Source organism: Bactrocera oleae, chromosome 2 (assembly GCF_042242935.1).
Source record: "Bactrocera oleae isolate idBacOlea1 chromosome 2, idBacOlea1, whole genome shotgun sequence".
Classification (NCBI taxonomy): Eukaryota; Metazoa; Arthropoda; class Insecta; order Diptera; family Tephritidae; genus Bactrocera; species Bactrocera oleae.
In genome coordinates this window covers 75,991,419-76,017,036 of record NC_091536.1, presented here as the reverse complement: position 1 = coordinate 76,017,036, position 25,618 = coordinate 75,991,419, and the positions used below count along the sequence as shown (strand labels likewise).

General features: G+C 33.6%; 5 protein-coding genes across 5 annotated transcripts in view; 4 read left to right on the top strand and 1 right to left on the bottom strand.

Annotated features, from left to right (window-relative positions):
- Nucleotides 1-954: 954 nt before the first annotated feature.
- On the top strand, nucleotides 955-2,522 carry P5cr (Pyrroline 5-carboyxlate reductase). Its single transcript, XM_014237146.3, has 5 exons — nucleotides 955-1,057; nucleotides 1,292-1,656; nucleotides 1,719-2,087; nucleotides 2,164-2,225; nucleotides 2,296-2,522. Exons 2-5 carry the CDS (start codon nucleotides 1,315-1,317, stop codon nucleotides 2,357-2,359), a joined length of 837 nt encoding a protein of 278 aa, XP_014092621.1. The 5' UTR covers nucleotides 955-1,057; nucleotides 1,292-1,314; the 3' UTR covers nucleotides 2,360-2,522.
- Nucleotides 2,429-3,623, bottom strand: Prp18 (pre-mRNA processing factor 18). The gene has a single exon (XM_014237145.3). It carries the CDS (start codon nucleotides 3,556-3,558, stop codon nucleotides 2,536-2,538), a length of 1,023 nt encoding a protein of 340 aa, XP_014092620.2. The 5' UTR covers nucleotides 3,559-3,623; the 3' UTR covers nucleotides 2,429-2,535.
- Nucleotides 3,624-3,721: 98 nt separating this feature from the next.
- On the top strand, nucleotides 3,722-4,696 carry LOC106619134 (coiled-coil domain-containing protein 124). The gene is made up of 3 exons (XM_036368559.2): nucleotides 3,722-4,029; nucleotides 4,084-4,331; nucleotides 4,390-4,696. The coding sequence occupies exons 1-3, from the start codon at nucleotides 3,820-3,822 to the stop codon at nucleotides 4,574-4,576; spliced, it is 645 nt and encodes a 214-aa protein (XP_036224452.1). The 5' UTR covers nucleotides 3,722-3,819; the 3' UTR covers nucleotides 4,577-4,696.
- A 2,475-nt stretch (nucleotides 4,697-7,171) lies between these two features.
- ATPsynD (ATP synthase, subunit D) overlaps nucleotides 7,172-25,618 on the top strand; it is a 185,337-nt gene continuing 166,890 nt past the window's right edge. Inside the window, exon 1 of the mRNA XM_070105695.1 lies at nucleotides 7,172-7,176. The gene's annotated coding sequence lies outside the window, so the exon portion shown is untranslated. The remainder of the gene's footprint in view (nucleotides 7,177-25,618) is intronic.
- Nucleotides 12,477-25,618, top strand: part of LOC106621451 (mucin-2) — a 38,662-nt gene continuing 25,520 nt past the window's right edge. Inside the window, exons 1-2 of the mRNA XM_014240330.3 lie at nucleotides 12,477-12,604; nucleotides 13,686-13,838. The gene's annotated coding sequence lies outside the window, so the exon portion shown is untranslated. The remainder of the gene's footprint in view (nucleotides 12,605-13,685; nucleotides 13,839-25,618) is intronic.

Here is a 25,618-nt window from a genome sequence, read left to right as displayed (position 1 = left end):
AATTATCGTATTTAAAAATTTAGAAATATTTAGAACATCTCAAGGCAGTAGTACGATAAACCAGCTAATTTTTTTGTCAAATAAATATAATAGTATATGCGTATTGCCATTATTTTTGTTATTGTTTCAGATATGTACTGCTCTAACCATTCCATTGCCTGACGCTTTCACATTTGTCTAATTATACATTTGTATGTAAGTATGTTCATGAAGATGTAAAAAATTGGTTAATACATACTTGTATCGGCATTTCGGGAAGGTAATAGTATCACTCACACTTTTGTTTTGATTGTATTTATTAAACGCACACCCCCAGGTTATTGCTATACCTAATGCACAATAACGAATGTTATTTAAAACACTAATATTTTGCACATATTTAATAAAAATAGTTGCAGCCATGCCGTTTTGAAAAATAACCAATTATGCCCCAAGACTGTTTGTGTATTTAGCTTTCCCCAATAAAATTTTGTTATTTGTTTTTCTCCTAAGATTTATTAATTTTAAAAATTACTGTGATAATTGTGGCAAAAACTGAAATGGCGCAAACAAATTCGCAGGAACTACCACATTTGAAATGTTGTTGATAATATTTGACATAATATTATATATCCAAGCTTATAGTGACGCTATCGGAAAATAGATGGCGCTGAACGGTAACGTAATGAATGATATAGCTGAAGTAATTTATGATAACATTGCACAAATATGCAGTTACGCACTTATAAAAATCTTAAAACAAAATTTAAACAATTATTTGTATAAGTTAGTATATTTTTGTATTTAAATTATAAATGAAAATATATAATTTTACACAAAAAATGTAATGTAGCTCTTTATATAATCAGTAATGTAGATTGAAGTACTACTTTTTATTAAATAATATATAAATAAAAGATTATATGTTTAAAAAATGTATTAAACTTAGAATTAAGCATCTGGCAATATTAATTGTTTATTACGTAAAATAATCAAAATCATTGTAGCCGGCTACGTAGGACGGTTTGTATACGCAAGATAAATTGTGATAGAAGCAGAGAACGTCCACTGATAAAAGGTGATAAAAGCTATGAAATTTAGGTGCTAAGTTAAAACATATGTGCTAAGAAGCTAATTGCAAATGACAACAAACTTTCTTAACAAAGTAGAATTGCGATAAACAGCTGTAAAACGAGCAAAAGCTGTCAAACCATTTTAGTTATTCCAATGCTATTAGGATTTAATCAATAGTGTCTATTATAATTTCGTTGATATTACATGTTTTAATCCACTTTACTTATTCTCCTATAAGCTCTAAAACCAATTGATACAAAAATGGCGAAGTTGGATGAGAAAATCGGTTTCATCGGCGGTGGTAATATGGCATTTGCCATTGGTTCCGGTTTAATAAATCGGGAATTTGTAAAAACCTCACAGGTGCTAGTGTCGGGACCTAATTTGGAGAATCTTGCACGCTGGCGTGCGCTTGGCATTGCAACTACAGACGATAACTATGAAGTGCTGGACAAAGCCGACATTATTTTCATATGTGTGAAGCCACATATTCTTACCCCGATGGCTGCACAGCTGCATAGCTTACACTCGCCTACTTTGAAAGATAAGGATAAGTTGTTTGTCTCGGTATTAGCTGGAGTTAAGCTGAAGACACTTGAAGAGGTATTTTGTTATATTTGATTAGAGGTAAAACATGTTGACTATTATAATAAAATCGATTTTAGAAATTCTCATTTGTGGACGGTTTAAAAATGATACGCACTATGCCCAATACGCCAATGCAAATTGGTGAAGGTATTACCGTGTATTCACCTGGTTCCTATGTGAAGCAACAAGATTTGGAGAAACTGCATTTAATGCTGAACTCTTTGGGCATTGCTCAGCAAGTGCCCGAATCGATGATAGACGCAGTGTCGGGAGTAGCTGGTTGCGGCCCCGCATTTGTATATACAATAATAGAGGCTTTAGCTGATGGTGGTGTTAAACAAGGAGTGCCAAGACAAATGGCATTGCAGTTCTCCGCACAAATGCTATTGGGAGCGGCTAAGATGGTTTTGTTAACCGGCAAACATCCAGCTGTTTTGAGAGATGAGGTTGCTAACTTTACTTTTATACTTCGTACTTTTTTATATTTTAATCACGAATAAAAATGTGTTTTTTTTCAACTAGGTTTGTTCACCAGGTGGTGCAACAATTGTAGGTGTACATGAACTGGAGAAGGGCAACTTGAGGTATGAAAAAAATGAGTATATTCTAGAGTGAATAATATATAGAATATATAAAATCATTTCACCTTTCCAGATCAACGCTCATCAACGCTGTAGAAAAATCTAGTGAACGTGCTACTGAACTTGGCAAAAAATAAGAATATAGCCACAACAATACACTTCCAATAGAATAAGGAATTTTTGACAGTTTGTAGTTAAAAAGAATATTAAATGTTTGCAAGCCTTTATTGAGTGTATATTGCATAATTACAACTAATCTTACTTTTTAGCAAATTAAATAAAAATGTGAGTGTCAAAGTATTTGCAAACTTGTTTATATGCGATCTTTTTTGCTGACATACTCTACACATTTTGAGGGATCAGTTGGAAAATACTCTTGGCATTTGGTCATCAATCGTTTCAAGCCCTGTATATATTTTCGTTGTGTTTCATCATTCATTACATGTGCTACGTTCTTGGAGAAAATTTTCTCTCGTCCCGTACGTGCGTGAATACCTACCATAGTGACACCAATAGGCCAGGGTGCATTGCCTATGGCCATCTCTAGGTAAGCATCACTTGCAGTGATGTAATCGCGATTCAATAGACGCTTACAAATGTCACGTAAACTATCTAATATATCTTCGGGCAGGGTATGATGTTTCAGCTTACGAAATAAAGGTTTCACATACTCGCGCGTCTGTGTGAAAATTACACGAGCCATTTTTGTTTTAGTAGACATTATTTCTTGCTTTGAGTACGAAGCGATTTGATCATTCCACATTTTTAATAAAAACGTGAGCAAAGTTATTATGACATCCATGTCGTATTCTTTGTTACCACGACCCATCTTAATGGCACTTACTTTTATGCTATCCCAGGTGACAGTTTCATCCAATTCGGCAAGGTCGGATTTTTGTTCTTCTTTCGCGGTCGGTGTGTTGGCAAACATTTCTTGCAAGTATGCTTGATCTACCTGTTCTAATGCTTCTTGGAAATCATTGCGGAATCCACGATTGGTTTCAGGCTGGGAGATCTCGCATTGACGCAAGCGATGAAACGCATCTGATTCCGTTTCTCCAAATATAAGAATAGGTTCGCCACGTTCGCGTAAACGACGTATGACTTCAGAGCGCGGTAAAATATTTTGTCCGTCAGAGACATAGCTATAGTGTCCTTCTGGTACTTGGTCTTCCTCGCGACTTTCTTGCTTTTTATAGCCAACTTTTTGTAGGATTTCTTCTGTGTTCTTGGCAATGAGTTCACCACGTTTGAAGTATTTTTTTTTATCATCCACAAGTTGCTTTTCCTCAAGTAATTTGCGCTTTCTAGCAATTTCAGCTTTTAATATGTCCATTTCGTAAATAATTTAAATTTCTCTGTACTATTCTTTCCTGTTTGTATAAAATTGTATGCCATTGTTTCATTTTACTGACATTCGCAACAGCTGTTTATAGTGAACAGTGTTGGAATATGTTTGTAAAAAAATAAAATTCTTCAGCCTTAACAACCCTAGTCATGGACTTTTGGAAATGTCAAAATCTATCTAAATTTTTGCGAAATTACTGTGTGCAACAATTAAAAGAGCTGTAAAGGCAATATTTAATTATATACAAAAATGCCTAAGAAAATGGTAACCAATTCAAAGGCGGCGGAGGCGCGTGAACGTAAGCAAGCTGTGAAACAAGCCAATAATGAACGTGCTGCTAAGGAGGCTGAGGATCGACTATGGGCTGACAATGATAAAAGTTTAGCCAAGAAGCAACAAAGGCGTGAGGAAGAAGAAAAGAAACGGGCTGAGGCAATAAGACGAAAGACGGAAGCGAAGGTTTTTACTAAAATACGTTACAAATTACCAAATATTTACATTTTTATGCAATAGGCGCTACTCGATCAAGAAATGTCATCCATTAAGACGCAAGGCAAACAACCACTCGCAAAGATCCATCGACAGCAGATTCTGGAAGAGTTGGAAAAGAAGCAACGTGCTATTGATGCCATTAACGCAGCTAAACCACAGTTGGGAGCACGAGTTGTTTTGCCCGAACCAGTAATCGAAGAAAATCTGAACCGTTCCATGGCGGACGTTGAAATTGCAACAAATGTCGATCAAGCTTTGGCAGCCCTGAGGTAAAAAAAATTATTTCATATTAATTATATTTCTATTCTCTATAAACATTTTTTGTAGTGTGAAAGACAACGAGGAAGACAAACATCCGGAAAAGCGAATGCGTGCTGCCTACAAAGCCTTCGAGACGGCAAACATGCCACGTATCAAAGCGGAAAATCCATCAATGCGTTTAACACAATGGAAGCAAATACTTATGAAGGAATGGAACAAATCACCAGAAAATCCATTTAATCAAGCACGTTGACCACGAAATCCGTCACAACAACGACAACCATGAAGCCGTAATTTTTAGACCTGTGATTATTTGACTGATTTGCCAGATTTAATTTTGAAATATAATCGGTGAATTCAAGTATGCACTCTGGATAGTGTTAATTATTTTAATTCCTTGCATAGTCTACATATGTACATACATATGTGGTATATGTTTATTTAGTTAAAATATTTGATTAATTTATAATTTTGTTGCGAAAAATCTAAGAAGTATGCATTTCGTTTAATTTAAATACATGAAATATTCATAAATATTTAAACAAGCTATAGAATATAGAATTAATGTTCTTTTATTTCGGGACTTTCTTTTAATCAAGTACCTTTACAAAAAAATTGCAGTTATAATCAATATTTATTAAAGTTATATTGAACTATATATCAAGGAAAATCAATCGCAGTGAGATAAAGTATAGTTTATTGCACCGTTAGAGCAATAATCGGTTGTTTTTACAGTCAAAAGGATACGTCGGAGACCCTATAGAACAGAAATATATAAATGAGTTTTTGAAATATTGATCTGAAATTTTGTACATTTTTTTCTCTCCAAGAAGTGGCTCATTTGTCGGAACCGCTGATATTAGACCACTATAGCATATACCTTCATAGCTGTACAAATTGTACTATTAAAATAATGCCCTTGTACGAAAAACTTTTTTAAAAAATTATTGTTCAAAAGGTTTGTTAGATCTTTTCTTGCAATAATATAAAACTTGTTCAAATAGTTTTGGCGAATGTCATTTGACAATGTATATTAATGCATAATATTCTGCAGAATACAACACAATCAGCATGAGAATTCCACTGCTTCCTCTTTCGAAATCCGCGTAATTTTGCAATACACATATTCACATACTCATGTTAACAGTAAATCATGTGCGAAATCGAAATTCATTGAGCATCAAGATCGCGAAACTCTTTCTTTACTTTCAGTACATATTGAGCAATTCATTCCAAGCAAGCTATGCCATTACAAATACACCGAAATTTTATTTTAAACTCGAGCTACTCTATAACGGTATAATTATTACGTGATTTGAACATTTATCACTTGAACAAACTCGTTAATAGTTGCAGGTTGTTATTCTGGTGATATGGCCGTTTTAGTTAAACGCAAACCGAAAATTGTTGGTAAATTTTTTTCTTTTTTGTGATGGCATAAAAATGTCATTTTGTTGGGGTGAATGAGAGTGAAAGTAGTGGAACGCTTTGACGCCAACGAGGTATTGACCAAAATTAAATAACGTTGTTAACTGTAAACAATTTGCACTGAGATGGGATGGCTCGGACGGCTAGCAAAAAAATGAAAAAAATAACAAAAAAACAAAATTCCCATTGTTAATTGCAGCGGTTAGTTAGGTAATTTGTAAAGGTAATAACAATTACTTTGCGCAAAGCTAACGATGAATTGTTGTAGCATTTGTCAAATTCACACACACACACACATGCATACATATGTATGTATATATACCCTACAAGAACAGTGACAGTCATCTGAGCTGAAAAAATTTTGTCAGCGCGCAGAACAAAGTTTCTATCATTTTCTCAAGTGCCTTGTGCAAAAACTGATGTAAACAAACGAATGTGTGTGAGAGATGCAAACTCTCTTTAACGCATGGGTATTCCGAATTCATTCACTATATATCTATATTGCTCACTCTCATGTCTTTTTCTGAGTCATTGCTGACCATAAGCTGAAAATTGTCAGTTATGACTGAAACGCTCTCATAGCTGCAATTCGTCAGTCATGAATGTAAATCTATCACAAGTGAAACATTCTTTTGCGCAGTAGATAATATAATTTTTATTTCTTTAATAAATTTTAAAATTTTAATTGAAATTATTTATAGTAATATACATAATTATAAAAATGATTGCAAAAACAAATATAATTATATAGTAAAATATGACAAAAAATGCCACTTGAAGCCATCTCCTCCTTTTAATGCGTACGTCTTTCCTCAATCAGTGGATAATTCTGAATTTAAAAATGCAAATGGCAATTAACTAAATATATAGTTCTATTTGAAACTTATTTATCTTACGTATGTATGTATTGTATATCATATTTGAAAACTCATCTCTTTCATAAAAAATTATATTTTTAACACCAACCCCAAAAGAAGCGTGCAGCACTTTTCGTTTGTGGCAAGAAGGGCACTAAAAATTGTTTTGCGCAGTTGTTGAGTAAAGGATTCAGCAATTTCATTCTTACACATGTAAGCAATTTGATTCGAAGATGTCTCTGTTTAACAATAACAGTGACGGTCAGTTGACAAGTAAACTGTGCGTCAGTACTGACATAATAAATGTGAGTGTATTGGTGAACCCATCAGCAGTTTCTTGTAGGGTATACTTAAAAACATATAATTTTTATTTTTATATAAAACACCACTTATGTTAAGCCATATTTTTTTAAGATTGCCTTGCTTGCAAGCTAACGGAAACTCAAATATATACATATATGTACATACGTTTGTATATACATATGTATGTATAGATACATACACACTTACATATGTATAAATGTATAATATATTACAGCATAATGACACTGGTTTGATGGGAAAATTGGCACAGCAACACCGTAGGTGGCATCATGTAAGACCTTCGCTGCTGCACCATGTTGGTGGTTTTTTTAAAATCGCCAAAAAAATACCTTTTCATTTTCAAACTAACAGTAACATTTCAATTCGCTCACATTCGAATTGCGCAGGAGTACATTTGCGGTTTGTAGGCGACGCTATTGCAAAGCATGTCACTGTCACAAGGTGTGTGATGAAGCATTGATTGTTGTGCCAAAATGTAGCACAATAAATATTATTTAATTATTAGCGCATTCGCAAAAAATTATCGGTTTGTATGTATGGTGCGCAGTTGTGTGAGCACTGGCGCGTGCATATATATTTAGGGGGTTTCAGTATTTGTGATAAAAGGTTTAAAGCCAGAACGTATAACAGTAGTAGTGTCTTAAAATTCCTCTTTAATCATTTAATTATTCGAAAAATATTGGCAGTCAAAAGTGTTCTCAGTGTATGTGATCCGAAGTTTTCAAAATGGTGTCATTATTACTCCAGTACTATTATAGTATCTCCCGCGTGATCTTACCTTACTTCCAACAGTTTAAATATTATACAAATGCATAGTGAAGAGCTGTAGAAAGACTGTTATTTTAGATCATTTGGTCTGGAAGTGTTATATCTGTATAAACATGGGGTGACGGGAAATCAAAATTTATTTTTATTGTTGTAGCGACAGGAAACATAAATAACTTAGTATTGGTTTAATATAAATCTAGGTCTGTTCCAGTTACATTAACCCGTTACGTGGCAACTGTACTTTACTTGTTAAATGTCCATCTGTTTTCTTAACTTAAAATAATGGAAGCTAAAGAAAATTGTTAAAGCTCCAAAGCTACCGTATTATGAGTTTGCATTGTGTGTCATTAACTTGTCTTACAAGCAATAAAAACATAGGGGAAGTTATAGTTGCCAAGAGCCGCCATATAGTAAAGTACAAAATTATACGAATATATTTACGTGATGGGACTATAACTACATACATGCATATATTCATGCGAATTATTTAAAAAACTTAAACATGTACAATACTATTATTCAACGAATGCTACAACTAAACCTACAACATTTTCCCATCTTTCTGGCAATTCGTGGATTGTATCCCAAAAGAACTGAGCTGGCTTTGCGGCCAAAAATTAATCAAACCATTTTTTGATACCCTGTTCTAATATGAACCGTATTCCAGTGAAAGCGTTTTGCATCGACCGGAATAAATAATAGTCAGAAGGGACAAGGTCTAGGCTATATGGCGAGTGAGGCAAAATTTCCCAGCCGCCGTATTCCAAATAGTTTTTAACCGGCTTCATGTTACAAGAGGCGGGCGTTGTCATGCTGGAAAATTATTGATTCGTGTCGGGCATTTTTCTCTTGTTCCCTTGTTGCAATTTGATAAGTAATTGTCGGTAGAGTTCGTGGTTAATAGTTTCAGCTGATTTTAGAATTAGCACGTACTTCTGATCTCAGCCATTGGTTTGGCTGATTAGCGGATTGGTTTTACAAATGATTTCTACGTTAGGAATAACGTAATGGATTCAGTATGCATCGCCAACCAAAAAACTACTTCTTTTTGTATGGTTCAAGCAGAATTTTCGACTTGTGAAATCGTCATTCAATGTCTCTTGGCTTCAATTCATATGGCAACCCATTACCCTGCTTTGAACGTATCAAATTGATTTTAAACGTTTTGAAATGGCAGCTTGAGTGACAAACCATTATTAGTATGTATGATTCTGCGAGCTCTTCTTGTGTTTGGCAACAATCTTCTTTTTTTGGCTGCCCAGAAAGTTATTTGTCTTCCAAGCCAAAATCATCTTTTTTAAATCGTGCGAACCTCTTTTAGCACGTTAACTCAGCTAGAGCATGTTCACCATAAACTTCCACCAAAATTCGATAACTTTCGGCTAAGATTCTTTCCTTATTAAAGCAAAGAAGAAGAGCTCTATGCAAAAAACACTTTTTCACAAACAAAGCTCAACATATTTGAGTAGAAAACTAGTTTTGTTGTTTGCGCTTCAAATTAATGACATATAACGAAAAAGACGCACAAAGATAGTAGCTATGTACTCGTACATAGTAGAGCTACCTATTTTCTTGCTTTCTCTGCCCTTTAGAAAATTTTACTACCACCGACAGCCTAAGAGGCTATTGACCCTAACACCCCTCTTGCATTTTTTCATATTGGCGCCCTGGTGCTTAGAAACTTTTTATTGTACGATTTTAAAAATAAGACCATCAACCTACTTAAGTGACAGCGATAGTATACATTTACTTACGAAATTTAAGAAAATATATAAACAAAAACAAAATTATTTACGCGTGTTGCGTAATGGGAAATGCGTTCATTAAATAGTTGGCAAGGTAAATGAATCATAAAAATTTAAAAAACGGTAGTTGGCCAGTCAATAAAAAATACTTCAAAACCCATTGCACCAAATGAGGTTTGATATCAGGGTGAGGGAAAGCAAACAAAATATTTTCGTAATAATTTTTGCAAACAAAATTTAAGTAATCAGTAAATTAAAATTATTGGCACTTATAAACTAATATAGGTACGCATGTACAAATATATATATATATATATATTATATTATATATGCATACACATATACATCCACTTATAAAATACCAAATTTATTTATAATTTAATGATTTAAAATGCACTTTTAATTAACGCATAATACGCACTGCTCTCTAAAGCTGGTTTCACCAGGCAGTACCAACCAGAAGTAAATTCGACTCATTAAATTTTTTTAACTCTTTAAGCAGATTAATTGGCGCTCAGTCGCTTTTGATTGTCACGCTTGAACGGTGGCGTGAAAATTGCAAAAACAACTATGCTCTTAACTGCTTTTATATATTATTAGTATGTACATGAATATACACACTTATTCAGATCAAATATTTTTATACACACTCTCACTAAATAGTGTAAGAATTTCAATTTTTAAGTTTTTCAATTTCGTTCTGCAAATATGGTCAGCAGAAAGTGGGTGATTGCAATTTTTGGGCAGCTACCTAGATTTCAACAATTTTACACGCGAAAATATACACACCTACATTTATATGTATATGTATATATGTTAGGATGGGCCAAAATAATGCTTTTATTTTTTTTCATTAGATACCGTTAAAATATCGGACGAAAATGTTATGGTAAAGTTTGAGCTCTTAATATTAATATTAACAAGTAGCGCATTGTGACTTTTGATTTCCCATGTAAATAACGATCTACAAAAAAGATCCGACATGATTTTTTGCCTAGTTAACCCGTTCCAAAGTTATTCAAGGTCAAAGTTTAACATTAAATCCTAAACGAAAATTTTACAATTTTTACAATACTTTACTAAATATTGTCTCAAAATCATAAACAATTTTTAATGAAGTTTATAGTTTTTATTCAATAAATTTCATAAATTTTTTCATTCATTTCTTTCATTCTTCTTTGAAAAAATTAACTTTCACTTTTATAATATGTATTTGTTAAAAAATAATGGCATATTGAGTATTTCACTTACAAATATAATTTTAAAAAAAATTGCATTAAAAAAGAAAAACATTTTTTTTTACATATGGCTGAAAATTTTTTGATCTGACTGCGATATCGCTCTACAGACATAAGTAATAGATTATAAACTTTTACTAGAGTACTGCCCAAGTTTTATGACATTTCTTCTTCAATGTACTTCAATTCTTGCTCTCAAAGTGACTAGTGAAGTCTATGCTATTTTTGCTTATAATGGAAATCACGCAATTTCGTACATTGATTTTTGATAGCACAAGGCATCGTGGATGCAAAGCAATCCACTATATCTTCATCCACTGTGTTTGCTAGATTTGACCAGCAACGCAGACTCAAAAAGTCGCTCGATAAAAAAATACTCGTTCTAGGTGAGGAAGCCAATATAAACGCTCGTTTATTTTGAACGCCTCGATGAAATCTAATACTTTAAAAAACAAAAATTCAACAGAGATCACTATTACCTGAATTTTCGACTCAGAAACTTTTAATAAAAACCTATAACCTGTTTGTTTAAGTGTATCTTTAACAATGTGAGGATTCTTGTTCTATTAATATTTGAACGCAAATTTAAATAATCCTACTGCCAAATTAGAAAATTTTGAATTATACACCTACGATTTTCGGGATTAAAATAAAACTGCTATTTCCATTCTTTTAAAATGCTACATATTTTAGAAATACACTGAACATTTTTTGTAGAAAAAAATTAAATCGATCTTCTACATAAACGGAAAATATAAAAAAAAAGTTGAATTTTACACAAAATTTCGGTAATTTTTGGGGTGGTTGGGTATTTAATAGAGAACATTTCATTTTCAAAAAATTGCATTTTCAATAGTGTCAGCGGCCCGAATTCGATAAAATTGGTGGTTTTTAGTAGAAGAGTTGATACAATAATGGATTCGAGTCCACTTATGTGTTACCAAGCGAAATTTCCTTCAAAGAAAGAAACTTAATTATAGCAACAAGATAATGGTAGGCAATGTGGTAGTATCCCCTATCGTATAATATTAGCGTTCAATTCCAAACTAATTTTTACGAATTTAGTCCCCAAACGTTGAGTATTAAATTTTTTAGTGTTTATGATGGAATACAAATAAACAACTTGTAAACCTTTAATTTACAACTTAATACCACTAAATATATATTATTATTGTTCACAATTGCATACATAAACACGAACTCGTATATACTCGTTTTTCAAGGAAGCGTGTTGTATACCCACGATCCATAATCATTAGATACAAGTTACCAATTACTCCGCACAATGCATTCAGAGTCATAAATCGCGATCAATAAAGCTAACAGAGCTCTATTCTTAGGCGCTGTTAATATTTAACAGACCCACTTTTCAGTGAAAGAAAAATACTCGCAACAAAAGCTCTCACAAATTTCACACTCCCAGACACTTCAAGGTTTTCACCAACTCTCCAAACAACTTGCGTTGGTACGGCGAGCAGCTGCGACTCATCAAAGCCAAGAAAGTCAAAGCGCCACACATTTACAATACATACACACACATATTAAGGTATGGCGCTGAGACAGGCAATGCTAACAGTAGTCACAACAGCAATAGACTGGCGCTTGTACCACGCAGCTTTTTGCTTATTACTCGACTGCCGCCGCTGGAAATCAACGCTCCGGCGCGCTCATTACGCCAGGCTAGGAAGCGCGGAAGTGCCGCTCCGCAGTTGTTGTTGAGTGCTTTCTTTATTTTTATTTGCTTATATTCATAAAAATTTCTTTTGTCGCGACGCAAGCTTCATTCGGTGCGAGACCAGCAGACGAGACGGTCGTAGATAGAAGCTTTAGACGCTTGTCGTGAGTTATTCGTGTTAAGCGATTGCGTGTAATAAGCGTGTGCAGTGCGAGCTAACTATAACTCTGTAACGGAAGACGGAAGGTATATTCATATGCATACGCACATACACATCGACATTTGTTTGTTTATATGTGTGCTAGCTTTCGAAAATCAGTGAATACGTCAGAAAAGAAACGCGTTTATCGCCGGACGGACACGTGTGTTGCATGCAACCGAAAGGCGGCCATATGAAGCAGGAATTGAAAATATCGATGAGGCAATGTGATAAATAAAACGCAAAATAGACTAGTGCATAATAATAAAGACAAGCAGAAGAACTCGAAGAAAAGCGTAATAATAATAAGCAGAAAAAGAAGAAAAGCAAGTAGAAGTAGAAGCGACTGAAGTTAATTGAATTTAAATATAACGATGAAAAACGGTTATTGAACGTTCCGCTCGGTTATGCGCTAATGAATATACGCCAGCGGTTACATATAACGACTCTTAATTGTGTGTGTGTGTGTGTTAGTGCGCGTTTTCAAATGTATGCGGACGCGCATATCGAAAATTTGCATAATTGAATATAGTGACTAGAATTGCTGAGAAACAAAAACAAAATTTTTAACAAAATAAATTTATTTAATTAAATTTGTTGTAATCTAAAAATTTTTCCTTACATTTGATGTTGTTTCAAATTTAAAATTTTTTAAATTTTACACTTTTTTAATTTTATTTAGTTTTTCTAATATTTAATAATTTTTTTATCGAAAAGAACATAAAATTTAACTAAATACTAAACTTAATATTATATAACTTATAGGTAGCTATTATTTGTAGAAAGTGAATTACAACTTGGCTTATAGAGACTAGAGTTGTTAAAAACAAAAACACAAATATATAAATTTTTTTTATAAATTTATTTTTTCAATTTTTTTAGATTTTAATTTTTTTCAGTTCATATCATTTTTTCTGTTTAAACTGTTTTAAAATTGTAATAGTTTTTTAATCTAAAATTTTTTTAATTTAATTTTTTCTAATACCTAAATTTTTTAAAATTTTAATTTTCTTAATAAATTTTGTTATTATAAATTTTAAAATTTTAATATATTTGAAATGAAAAAAAAAATTTTTTTAAGCCAAAAAGGATATAAAATTAAATTTCAACTAAACATAGTTTTTTTAGGTGACTACGTGTTTATAGAAAGTGAATAACAATATAATTTCGTTACAACAACAACAACTATAACTCAGTGCCGCCATTGCAGGCCGCAACAAATATTACTATTGGACATTTTAATTAACAAAATCGCGCTTTAATAAAAAAATTTACACACAGGTGAGTAATATTAGCAGTACACCAACTAAACTATCAATTAAGACCGATTTTATTTTATTAATATACACTCTGCTGCTTGTGCGCTTGCGGCAATTTCGTGTTCCTTCTCACATTTCTTTGTAACGGTCCAACGCATTTCTAATTAGGGTCAGTTGCTTTGTTGGACGAATTGATACAAACACATATGAATACAAATCAGCTGTATATGGTATGTGTATATGTGTGCATATGTGCGGACTGCAGCCCACTGCCGCGCCCACATTTGCATATGTGGTGGGTAGCCATTGGCATTGCTGTCTATAATTAACATTACTTTGGAGTTTTCCTTTCTCGCTTTTCCATGTTTTTGCTCATATTGTTGTTGTTGCTGTTGTTGTAGTCCGTGTAACCAGCAATCGTTTATGCATGTTGTCATCGTTTAGCTTGGCATATTTTCTGGTTCAACTAAAAATAGCTTGCTGGAAATGTGTAACATTGGTTGGGTTTGAGTCACTTGCCGTCAGCGAGTTCGTTGCTTAAGTCTTTTGTTTTCTAGGTGTTTGCATGCAGGCGTGCAGCTCACTCGCTTGCTTGCTTTCTTTTGAGCGACAATTTATCAACTCTGGTGCGCATAAACGCATATCTATGCATAATCGTCGCCGCACACACACACACACATATGCACTTTGTCATTTAAATAGCTCAATTTGCTTGCTCGCTAAAATCTTTTTTCTCGTTTTTTTTTGTTTGCTTGCATCGGTTGCCATTTGCATTCCAGCGCACACACACATTTCTGCATATGCCTGTGTCGTGTGCTTTTATTCTAATTTTTCCATGCCGTCGTTAATTTTTTCTCCCTATTCTGCAGCTGCCATGTAAATTCTTTGTCTATCTGCTGCCCCTTTTAGCCACTCTCCATTTTCTGTTGCTCGCGGCTTCGTAAATTAGCTTGGTGCTGCATTGCTTTCGTATTCGTCTATAGGAGACCAAGAAAAAAGTTAATTTTTTAGCGGCTGACCTACAAATTCAGCCAACAATCTGCGCCAACGTCCAATTTCCTATCGCCGTATGGCGCTCGATGTCGCGTCGCGTCTGTTGCTGCGGGCCATGTATGTGCTAATAACGGTTCGAACAACATGTTACAACAAAATATAATATTTTGGTTGTTAAGGCGATTTTCTGTCATTTTCTGTCATGGTTTTGGCGAAATTTGAATTCAAAGTAAGCAAATCTGGGGTTTTCGAGTAGGATTATTAATTATATTTAATTTATTCTTTCAAAACATAAGAAAAATCTAAGTTTTTTTATTAAGAAATTCGCTATACGAAAAGCACTGTAATGAAGAATGAAGAATATTGATTCTGCGGTGGCTAACTTAATCGTTATTCAGTTTTATCCAAGATATGTTCTGATTCTGATTCTGTTGCTTAATAAGAATACCCCGAATAGGGTATATTAAATTTGCCTCGAAGTTTATAATACCTGGAAAGAAGCGTGGGAAACCTAAAAAGTATATATTTACATATGTATATATGGTGATATAATTAAAGTGACGAGCTGAGTCGATTTAGCCATGACCGTTTTTCTGTATATAGGCGAACTAGTCTCTCAGTTTTTGAGCTATCGATCTGAAATTTTCCACACGTTCTGTACTCACCAAGAAGCTGCTCATTTGCCGGAACGGTGATATCAGAGCACTCTAGCCTATAGCTAACATACAAACTGCACGATCAAAATCAAATGCTTGTATGGAAAACTTTTTCATTTAAGAAGATATCTTAATCAAATTTTGGCATGGGTTGTTATCCAAAGCAACGGTACAATCTCCGCAGAAATTGTTCAGATCAAGTCACTATAGCATACTTCTGACCGATCTTGTAAGGGTTCTTTTGTATTTGTGTAGATATAATATATCTTCGGAAATTTTAATGTAATTAATTTAATGATTTTTTGATTTAATCAAATTTAAATTTATTTTTAGTTAAATAATTTTTAGTTCAATTAAATTTTATTTTAATTTATTTGAATTTTATTTAACTAATTTTCAATTAAATTGAAATATTAATTTTATTTAATTTTATTTAACTCATATAAATATGCCGTATCAATCCAATGAAACTATTAAATATTCACCGTTTTTTTCTTCTTCCTTCTGAAAGTAAAAGTGTCTGCTTCGTTAAACTTTCGTTGCTAAACTCACACAAAATAAATAAATTAGGTACAACAACACCAACCAATAAGCAATTTATTAATGTACTATTTAATATGCATAATTGCTTTTGCCAAAAATAAACAGACAACAACAAATATGTAGTTAATAAAAACCTAAACTGGGTTAAGTCCACAAACCTAACACACACACACACACCTATTAACCAGCTGTTTTGGGCATGTGAAAATACGGCAACAACAACAACGAAAGTGTAGTGTACAAAAGTCAACAACCAGCAAATTAAATATTTTCATAGCCAATAACCGTTAAACGAAGAATTTCTTTCCGGCAACGGCAGAAAAAACGCAACGATATCTGTGAATAGCAATAACAACAATAAATACTTTGTCATTCAATTTCGTTGCTAAAATTTTTATTATATTTACCGTAGCGTGACGGTGAAATTGTACGTTTCTTTAATAAAATTAAAATTTTTCTGCTTTTGGGTGCGCCAGTTGGATTTTGGGTTTGGATATAGACAACAAAAATATATATTAGTTAATAGTAAGATAATTCGTTTTTTTTTTAATTTTATACTAAGCCATACTTTTTTGTATGTATAGAAATGATCAACTCTTAATTATTGATGCTGAAAAGTAATTTGAAGAAAAGTAAATAAGAAACACATTAAATTCAATTGCATCGCAGTTTTTGCATTTTTTACAGTATAAAATCATATCATTAACTTGGCTTTGATATAATAATCTGATTCGAATAATTGCTTAGAAGATGGACTGGATTTTGATTGATCAGCTTGTACGGCAGCTATACTCGTATGCTATAGTGCTCAGATATCGACAGATCCGACAAATGCTGCAAAATTTCAAATGAATATCTCAAAAGTTTAGGGACTAGTTCGCGTATATACAGACAGACGGACATGGCTACATCGATCGAATCAGCGCGTCATGCTGATCTCTTATATAAAAACATATATAAAAGTTTTAGGGTCTCAGGAGTTTTCTTTTGAGTATTTTCCAAGCTTTAACTCAGCCTTCGCCAATCAAACCCATAATATACACAATGAAGCCTTCAGGCGACCTGTCACACTTTTTCTGACAACTTAATCGTTTTAGCACGACAAAATGTTGTTTTAATTCATAGTACCATAAATGATGACAGTCAACATCACCATGTAACTGAGTGCACTGCGCAAAAAAAGTTTATAAAAGAATTTTGGCACGCGCTACATTACAAAAACCAACACTAAAGGAAACATATTATTAGACTTAAGCGACAAACGCGATACCACAAGCGAAATAGCGTTAAGGCTAATTTGAATCGACGCCAATTTGTTTCTGCGCTGACAGTTAGAAACCTACATATATTTATCATTATATTGATGATATAAGAAATTGATTTATGCAACGGATTATAGAAGCTGAGAAAAAAAAAAAGTTAGTGATTAATATTGCAAGCATAAGCAAGTGTCATAGTCTATGTGAATTCAAATGCATCCCTCAACAGCCCAATGGCTCAAGATGGCTCAAGTTGTTGCCATATTCTCACACGCCGAATACAGCACTGTCATTCTGCGTTACAACGGTGCTCCATTGCCAGCCGTGTGCACATAAATCTTTCTGCTTGGCTGACCATTTTTAGGCCGATGCTGTGACTAAGCAGTAGATGGACTGTAGAGCTTTTGTACATAAAAGCGCAAATAACAAGTGTTCAAATTGCTGTTGACCGAGCGATGACTTGGCTGTTTAGAAGTTTTTAAATGCATTTATGCACTTGTAAGCAGCTGACACTTCACGACCAAATCTAGTCATCGTAGAGCTAGCACAAAAGCGCATTGACATTGCAGGTAAGGGGTGTTGCCATAGGAACTTGATTGATTGAAAATTAAAAGAATTTTATTACAATATATTCTTTAAGTATGAAATATTTAAAAATTTTAATTTCGTACAATTTTTTTATTAATTTTATTATTTTTTATTTATAACCTGAATAGGGTATATTAAGTTTGCCATGATGTTTTTAACACTCAACAAGAAACATCAGAGACTCTATAAAGCATATAAATAAATGATCAGAGCTGAGTCAATGTAACCATGTCCGTCTGTCCATGCATCTTAGTCCCTTAGTTTTTAAGATATCGATCTGAAATTTTACTCACAACCTTCTTTCATCGAAAAACTGCTCTTTTGTCGGAACGGCCGATGTCGGACTACTATAGAATATAGCTGTCATACAAACTGAATGATCGGAATTAAATGCTTGTATCATTTGACGAGATATCTTCAAGAAATTTGGAAATTAAGGCAATAATGCAATCTCAATTTGGTATCAGTTATTGCTTAGGGCAATGATCTAACCTCCGAAGAAATTGTTCAGATCGGATCACTATAGCATTGTTTCAAAGCTTTTTTTAGTAATATATTTTTTCTTTATTAAGTGATAATAAAGTATTTTCATTTTACAAATTTTCTTTAGATTAAAATCAATATATTTTAATTCCACAATTACATAAAAGTATACAATAATATATATATATATTAATTTAAAAAAAAAATTATATATATAATTACTTATTTTTTTATTATGAATAAATAATTCATTTATTACTTCAACATTTTTCTAAAATATTTTTTAATAATTTTATATTTTTTGCGATGTTTCCTGTTATTAGTAAAGAATTTAATATCAATTTAATTAGAATATTTGTTTTTGAATTTCAGTGTGCTGAACTTGAAAAAGTTTCAACAGTAAAACAGATATATATATATACTTGCTTCAACTATATTTTAATTTATTTAATACTTTTGTTTTAACCTAAAATATTTACGCGATGTACAAAAAGCATATAAGTAGTTAGTAACGAAACACCCTTTACAAAAACGTGTCCAAATTTTCTAAATGCGTTGGCTACATGCATGCGTCCATAGAAATAATTTTGACGCTATGACTCTTCCAAGTCTTCCAAGTGTGCTTGAATCAAACTCTTACGGACAATTGAGTTGCAAAGCGTTGCGGCTTTATAAACTTCAATATTTACAAATTTTTTCCACTCATAAATTTTTTTTCGCCACTTTCTTTATGACTCTTTTTGGTTGCGGTCAAATTTTTTTCGCTTTTTAGGCATAATTTGGTCATTGGCGCATGAAGCGCGAAGAAACATTCGAGCACTCAAAAAGTGGCTGTGGCAAGTGTAGCTGAATTTGTTGTTGTACATACACACATACAATTACATATTTACCGATATAAATTTCTGTTGCGTGCATCATAACCCATTGCAGTCACGTGCCAAGCATTTTAATTTACGAATTTAGAATTTAGAATTGTATTCGGTCTATGCCACTTTTTCTCCACACATACACACACACGTAGGTGTTGTTTATGAAAGCGCATGGATGTGTTTGTGGATTTGCTATCACTACCACGAATATTTGTGCCATATTCCTATTTATTTGCTTTGCATTTATGTGCCAGCCTAAATTGCTTTGCAACTGCGATGACGGCGGCGACTGCCCAAATGGCCAACTAACTAAGTTAGCAACTGATTGACTGTCTGTACAATAATAATTCGCCTTATTGACCAATTCATTGACCTCTTTTTTCATGAAATGCTAACAGTTACGACTCGGAGCGCTTTCTTTATTCATTTCGCGGCTTTTCCTAATAATTCAAACTTTAATTACTTATTTATTAGAAAGTAAGTATATTTTTATACTCGTACATGCTGGTAAGTGTGTAATGTCATGTGCGCTTCTAAGTGCTTACGCAGCTCTGTTGTGCTCAACTTACTTAGAATACTGAACACAATTTATAAATGAAAAGTTGTAAATCAATGGGTTTGCTTTACCGTTAAAATGGAAAAGTGAAAGTCGACAAAAGCTCACGGATTAATTAAAGTTTTATAGTGAAGTAGATTAAAATTAATAGGTATTGTGTGTGTGTGTGTATGTATGTGTGTGTGTGCATTATTGGAAGTAATGAAGTCTTCAATCGATCAATATTAAAGATTATTGTATATATTTTCGGGTATCAAATCTAATTATGAATAGTGGCTTGTAATATGTCAAGAAATAAGAGAAGCTAATTAATCATATTAAAAAAATTTCATGGGAAATTATTTGGAAAATTTGAAAACAACTTTAAAAGTTTTTTAGCCGAATGAAGAACATGATGAAATAAAACTATCATGATTTTTTGGCGCTACAGCTCTTTGTGTGCTTTGGACTACTGCCCATGTACCTTCCAAACATTTTGATAATTTGCGGTTTCTTTATAATATTGTATCTCAAGCTCCTTCATGTCTCCTTGTCTTCTTCGAGTTCGTCAATATATCTTGATCGTGGCCTTCCGCTTGCTTTAATGGTAAATGCTATGGTTTCTACAATTTTCTTCGGCACTCTCTTTTTGTTCATTCTGGTTAGATGACCTAGCCATCTTAGTGGCTATGCTTTGTTAAAGCGTATGACAATTTCACCTTTCATAAGCTGGTCTAGCTAATCTACGCCACACGCCATTATCTTTTATTGCTTCAAATTTTTAGGACCTTTCTTTCGAAGACTTGCAGTTTGGTTTTGTCTTTTTCGAGTAACGTCTATGATTCTGATCCGTAACACAAAACTGCTGCAAACGATAGTTTTGTATAGTGTCAGTTTACATTTCGTATTGAGTAGCTTGGTTTTGAACAGTGTCATTAGGGACGCATGCGACCTATTGCCGGCTTGTACTCTATCTTCGATACTCTGGCTTGCTAAATTATCTTTACTGACTTCGCAGCCCAGGTAAGTAAAGACTTTTACAGTTTTAAATGCGTATTAGTCAATTTTCACTCTTGGTGCTGCTTTGTTTTTTCTGGACACCAACATATATTTCGCTTTATCTTCATTGATTTATAGGCCAGCTGCCGCTTCAATATCAGCGAAAGGTTTGGACAGGGCTAGGATGGTTTTGCTGACAATGTTATAGCGATTTCATTCGCGTGTACAAATATTTGCGTAGTTCTATTAAATATGTATCCAGTTCTTTTTGCGGCACTTATTTCATCAATGGCACAGCACAGCATTATACAAGTATTAAATATTGTGGACGATAGCGTATCTCCTTGTCTTAGTCCAGACTTAATTCTGAAGGATTCGGAATTACTGTCTTGTATCATTACTTTTGCTACGGTTTTGCGTAAGAACAACTAGTAAGTTTTTCTGGTATTTTGTATTTCCAAAATGTTACGCGAATAGTCATCCTAATAATGCTATCGAATGCTTACTTGAAATCAATAAATAGGATATGGAAATCAATATTGTGCTCATAACATTTCTCCATGGACTGTTTAAGGGCAAAATTTGATCTACTGTTGACCGGGTCTAAATCTGCAAAATCTCGTTTTTATACCTTAATTTTTCTATTAAATTTGCGGGATTGCTTGCCATTATAATCTATACACATGGTTTTCAGCTCTTTCCTCAATGATTCTCTTTTTTTTCTGACACGCTTTGGTCGCTATTCGCCTTCTTTCAATATATGTTCTATGTCTGTTCAAAAAAAATTTTTACTTCTCGCCTTAGAGCATTTCCGATGGGATTCTAGGGTAAGTCTACATCCATATATTAGTCGTTTAAAACTTATAAATCTACCTACACTTTCTAGTCGTAGGGAAATGCTTGGCATAATATTCTTAGGTTAATCTTGAATGGAACAGTTTGCAGTTCTTTTCTCCTGTCTGAAACTAAATTTAATATTCCGGTTCGCTTTTCTAAGCAGTTTAGACCTTTACTCTTAAAATCCTGTAGATAAAATTTCGAACTAAACGAACCATTCCGCCGTATATGTCATGATTTTAGTTCTCATTCCAGCACATTTTACTTATCTGACTCACTTTTCAAAACTAAAAAGGCTTTATTGTTTTCTCTTAATAAATAAAAATGTAACAATTTATTATATCGTAACTATAAATCTTAGCTGTTGAAATTTTTGTTTCTGTAGCTGAGCTCTTGCCTTTTCTGACTCGGCTAGTACCGCACGTATGCGGATTGTGCCCCACGCGTCGGTTGGGTAGGCGGAGGGTAATCGTTGGGTTATTATTATTATTATGATGCTTCAGCGCCTTGGGGTTTTTTTTTAAAGTCAGTTCTTTCTTGCTTCATTTTTAATATATAGTATGCTTCTACACTCTTAATCGAACCATTCCCTTTTTTGGAGTTTTTAAAAGTTTTCCATGCTTTATCGATGTTTTGAAAATATTTTTGTTGCTTTAAATCTGTAAATTTTACAGTTGTCGGATGTTTTTTCATGGAGTGAGTCTTTATTGGCAACATTTCTGTTGCAAATTTCAATGCTTACTTTGGCATTAAAGTCACCTAGGATGATAGTTGTGTCATATTTACTTGTTTTTTTGTATATGTCTTCTAGTTTTGTATAGAATGAGTCTTTGTCCAATTTGCTAGCATCTTCAGTTGGTGCACATGTCGATATCAATGTTAAGCTGTTATAAGGTCCTTTAACGCACAATTTAGAAAGTCTGTCGTTCAATAGCTCGAAGCATAGTATTTTTTTTCTTATTTTTGCGTTTGTCCAGAAACCAGTGCCGTTTCGACTCCATTTGTTTTCTGTGCCACTATAAAATAAGTCGTATTTCATTTACGAATTTCTCCAAAGTCCTTCCAACGTATTTCTTGGAGGGTCACAATGTCCATCTCACATCTTGCAAGTTCAGCTGCGATTCCATGTATTTTACGAGCATGTAGCATAGTCCTTATATTTCATGAGCCGAGTTTCCATTGATTATCCTTTTTCGGTCGTAAACGTTGTTTTGGGTTGTTCTCCGAGGCACTGGTGTTTGCTTTCATGACAAGTAATTACCGCCGAATGGGTTGTCAGTTCTACGTCGATAGGGCCAAACTCCGACCACGTGGTAGCTTGTTACACCTCTAGCTGCCAAGTTGTTATTTCTTTTAAGAAGTTGGCTATTAGGGTTATGCCGCCCCTAATCGGTCGTCAGAGCCTCTTTTGTCATCGGCAGGGTGCAACGACATGTACGTGAGGTTGACGGTTGAATAGGGGAGGCTTTATATACTTAAAGATCCTATATAAGAGTACGCACGATGATAACTTTCTGAAATCCCAGGTTTGAATACGTTTTAATTTTATAATAAGAGTTAAGTAATCCCTTATTTATAATAATCATTGATATTTCAGTTTCTAGTTCTGCTAGTAACCCTGCCGTTGAGGTATATACTGGTTCATAATATGCAAATGATGAGTCTTACTATAGCTAAAGCAGTATTGGTTATACCTGAACAGAGTTTATTAAGTTTGTAACACCCAGAAGGAAATGAATACTCTTTAAGATGTATATATAAACAATCAGCGGGATGAGCTGTGTCGATTTAACCATTATTACTACGAAATCCATTATCTGTTTAAGCTTGACTAGGTAAAAAAAAATTGTTTTTTTAATAAACATTTCTCTTGAAAAATACTTCGTTTTGAATTAATATATGCATGTTAATAATAAATTCAATATTTCACACTCTTTATAGAAGGTTTTAGGCGGGATGGCTAGTTGACCAGCTTAAATCCCTCAATATTACATGCCGCTATTGTTTCAATCGCATGTATATATGCATTTTATGTGATATTTATTTAACTTACTGAAACAAGAAAAAGTCAGTTTGGCCAATGATTTTGCGATAGAAATTCTAACACAGTCACCTAAAAGAAGATCATAAATTCTTGTGGCAAATAATCTGTAATTCGTATTCACAAAAGTCAGGCTGCTTACCAAAGATACTCACACCGTAGCTCACTTGTCTCCGTTGTTGAGAGCCAAACAACATCACCTACAACTTACAACAGAAACAGCAATTTTAAGTACGAAAAGTCAAAAGGAAATAAAAATTACGCGAGTAATCATGTCTTTTTCAAAAGGTGGTAAATAGCTGTGACTATCATTTGATTGAATAGGGCACAATAGAACTTATCTTAATTTCTTATCTATCTAAACTATCATAGTTTTTATTGGCTAAGCTGATGCGAACAAAGCAAATAATATTATTATGAAATTAATATGCAAAATAACATTTCTTTTTGTAATAATCATTTGCAGAGCTTTTTTCGCCGCTGCCATTTCTCGTTGCAAATTGTGTGTAATAAAAAAGTGAAAACAAAAAGGCGGAAAAATTACACTTTTAAAGACATATTGTGTAAAAACAAGAAAAGCCTGTGAAATTCAAAGCGCAATAGTTCCTATAAGTTTTTGCACCGCTTCTACCATAAACCCAAAGACTTAAGACACGAACCCCGCCTAATTTGTGGTAATTTAAAATGTGCGCGCATTGTCATTAAAATTATCCACACGCCATTAACGGCACTAATGTGACAACTTTCAACTGTGAATGCATATGAAAATCAGTTATTCACGTTTTTAACGCGATTTTTAGTTTTTCTTATTCTGTTATTTTTTTTTCTTTCTTTCTATTTTTAGTTGAATTTTCTTCTTTTTTGCACAAAAGTTCAAAGGTACACAACTTTTACTTTTCATAAAATTTCAGTATTTGTTGAAGATACAAAAATTAATAAAAAATAAATTAAAAAAGTCAAAATTGGTGAAAAAAGTTAAATAACGACAATTTAAAGAAATTTTGGAAATTTGTATTTTAGTGGAAAAAAAAGTCATAAATTCACACGAGGCTTGATAAGTGGAAAAGTCCAGTTATTTGAGTGGCTGAAAGTCATATTGAAATGAAAATCACACGTTGGTCAGTCACACGTTGGCGAACTGTGACCAAATTACTTATGGCGCACACAAATTACATTAATCAGTAAATGTAATGTGGCCGTTAGTAATGGGGTGAGTGTACCGTGATTTAAAACCTACACACGGAACAAAAGTTGAACAAGTCTTTATTGTGCGCGCAATCATTGCGAGATCGGTTAAAGTAGTGTGTTAGAGGAAATTTTGCTCGCTAACGAATACACTTAAATAAATCGTTTTAATTGAGTTAAATTCACTAATGCGACCGACCACCTGTTGCTCCCAGTCACACCACACACAGAAAGTGCTACGGAAGAATGAAATACAACAATTTTTGTTTAGAGAACAACTCATTGAGGAATGACAACTGACTGCTGACACTTGACAGCTGAACGCTGGAGTCCAACAGCGCACAAATTGATTCTTGTGGCAAGTTAACAAATTTCACAGTGACGCAGCAGCACTCAAGTGTGCCGTAAGTGAATATGTGTGTGTACGTTAAATGTGATAAAATGTGTGGAGAGTGGAGCAACAGAAAATGAAACCAAAATTGAAATCAAAACAAAATACCAAAATAATCAAAAGCAAGCTGGATATCAGCATCGCCTGCCTGCCTGCCTGCTTACACGCCTTCCAAGCAAGCTGACACCCTCCTGGCGCCTTCTCAATACCAGCGCGCACATACTCAGTCAAAGTCGAGAGTAACTGCGTCGCTCTGTGGCATTGTTGGCAGCGCTGTAGTCAAGCAGTCAGGCAATCATGTAGGCAGTCGGCAACATTTGCGACTTTCACTTTTGCCGGTCGGTCACAAATATCACGTTGCTGCGCAGCGAACAACTGTTTGTGCATGTATGTGTGTGTGAATATAATTTATTTGTTTTTTCC

Excerpts from the sequence above, each read along its gene's own strand:
- P5cr (XM_014237146.3), top strand. The coding sequence starts at position 1,315 with ATGGCGAAGTTGGATGAGAAAATCGGTTTCATCGGCGGTGGTAATATG. Across the intron at positions 1,657-1,718 it reads AGCTGAAGACACTTGAAGAG|AAATTCTCATTTGTGGACGG; the intron begins GTATTTTGTTAT and ends AATCGATTTTAG. Across the intron at positions 2,226-2,295 it reads CTGGAGAAGGGCAACTTGAG|ATCAACGCTCATCAACGCTG; the intron begins GTATGAAAAAAA and ends TCACCTTTCCAG.
- Prp18 (XM_014237145.3), bottom strand. The coding sequence starts at position 3,558 with ATGGACATATTAAAAGCTGAAATTGCTAGAAAGCGCAAATTACTTGAG.
- LOC106619134 (XM_036368559.2), top strand. The coding sequence starts at position 3,820 with ATGCCTAAGAAAATGGTAACCAATTCAAAGGCGGCGGAGGCGCGTGAA. Across the intron at positions 4,030-4,083 it reads GACGAAAGACGGAAGCGAAG|GCGCTACTCGATCAAGAAAT; the intron begins GTTTTTACTAAA and ends TTTATGCAATAG. Across the intron at positions 4,332-4,389 it reads CAAGCTTTGGCAGCCCTGAG|TGTGAAAGACAACGAGGAAG; the intron begins GTAAAAAAAATT and ends CATTTTTTGTAG.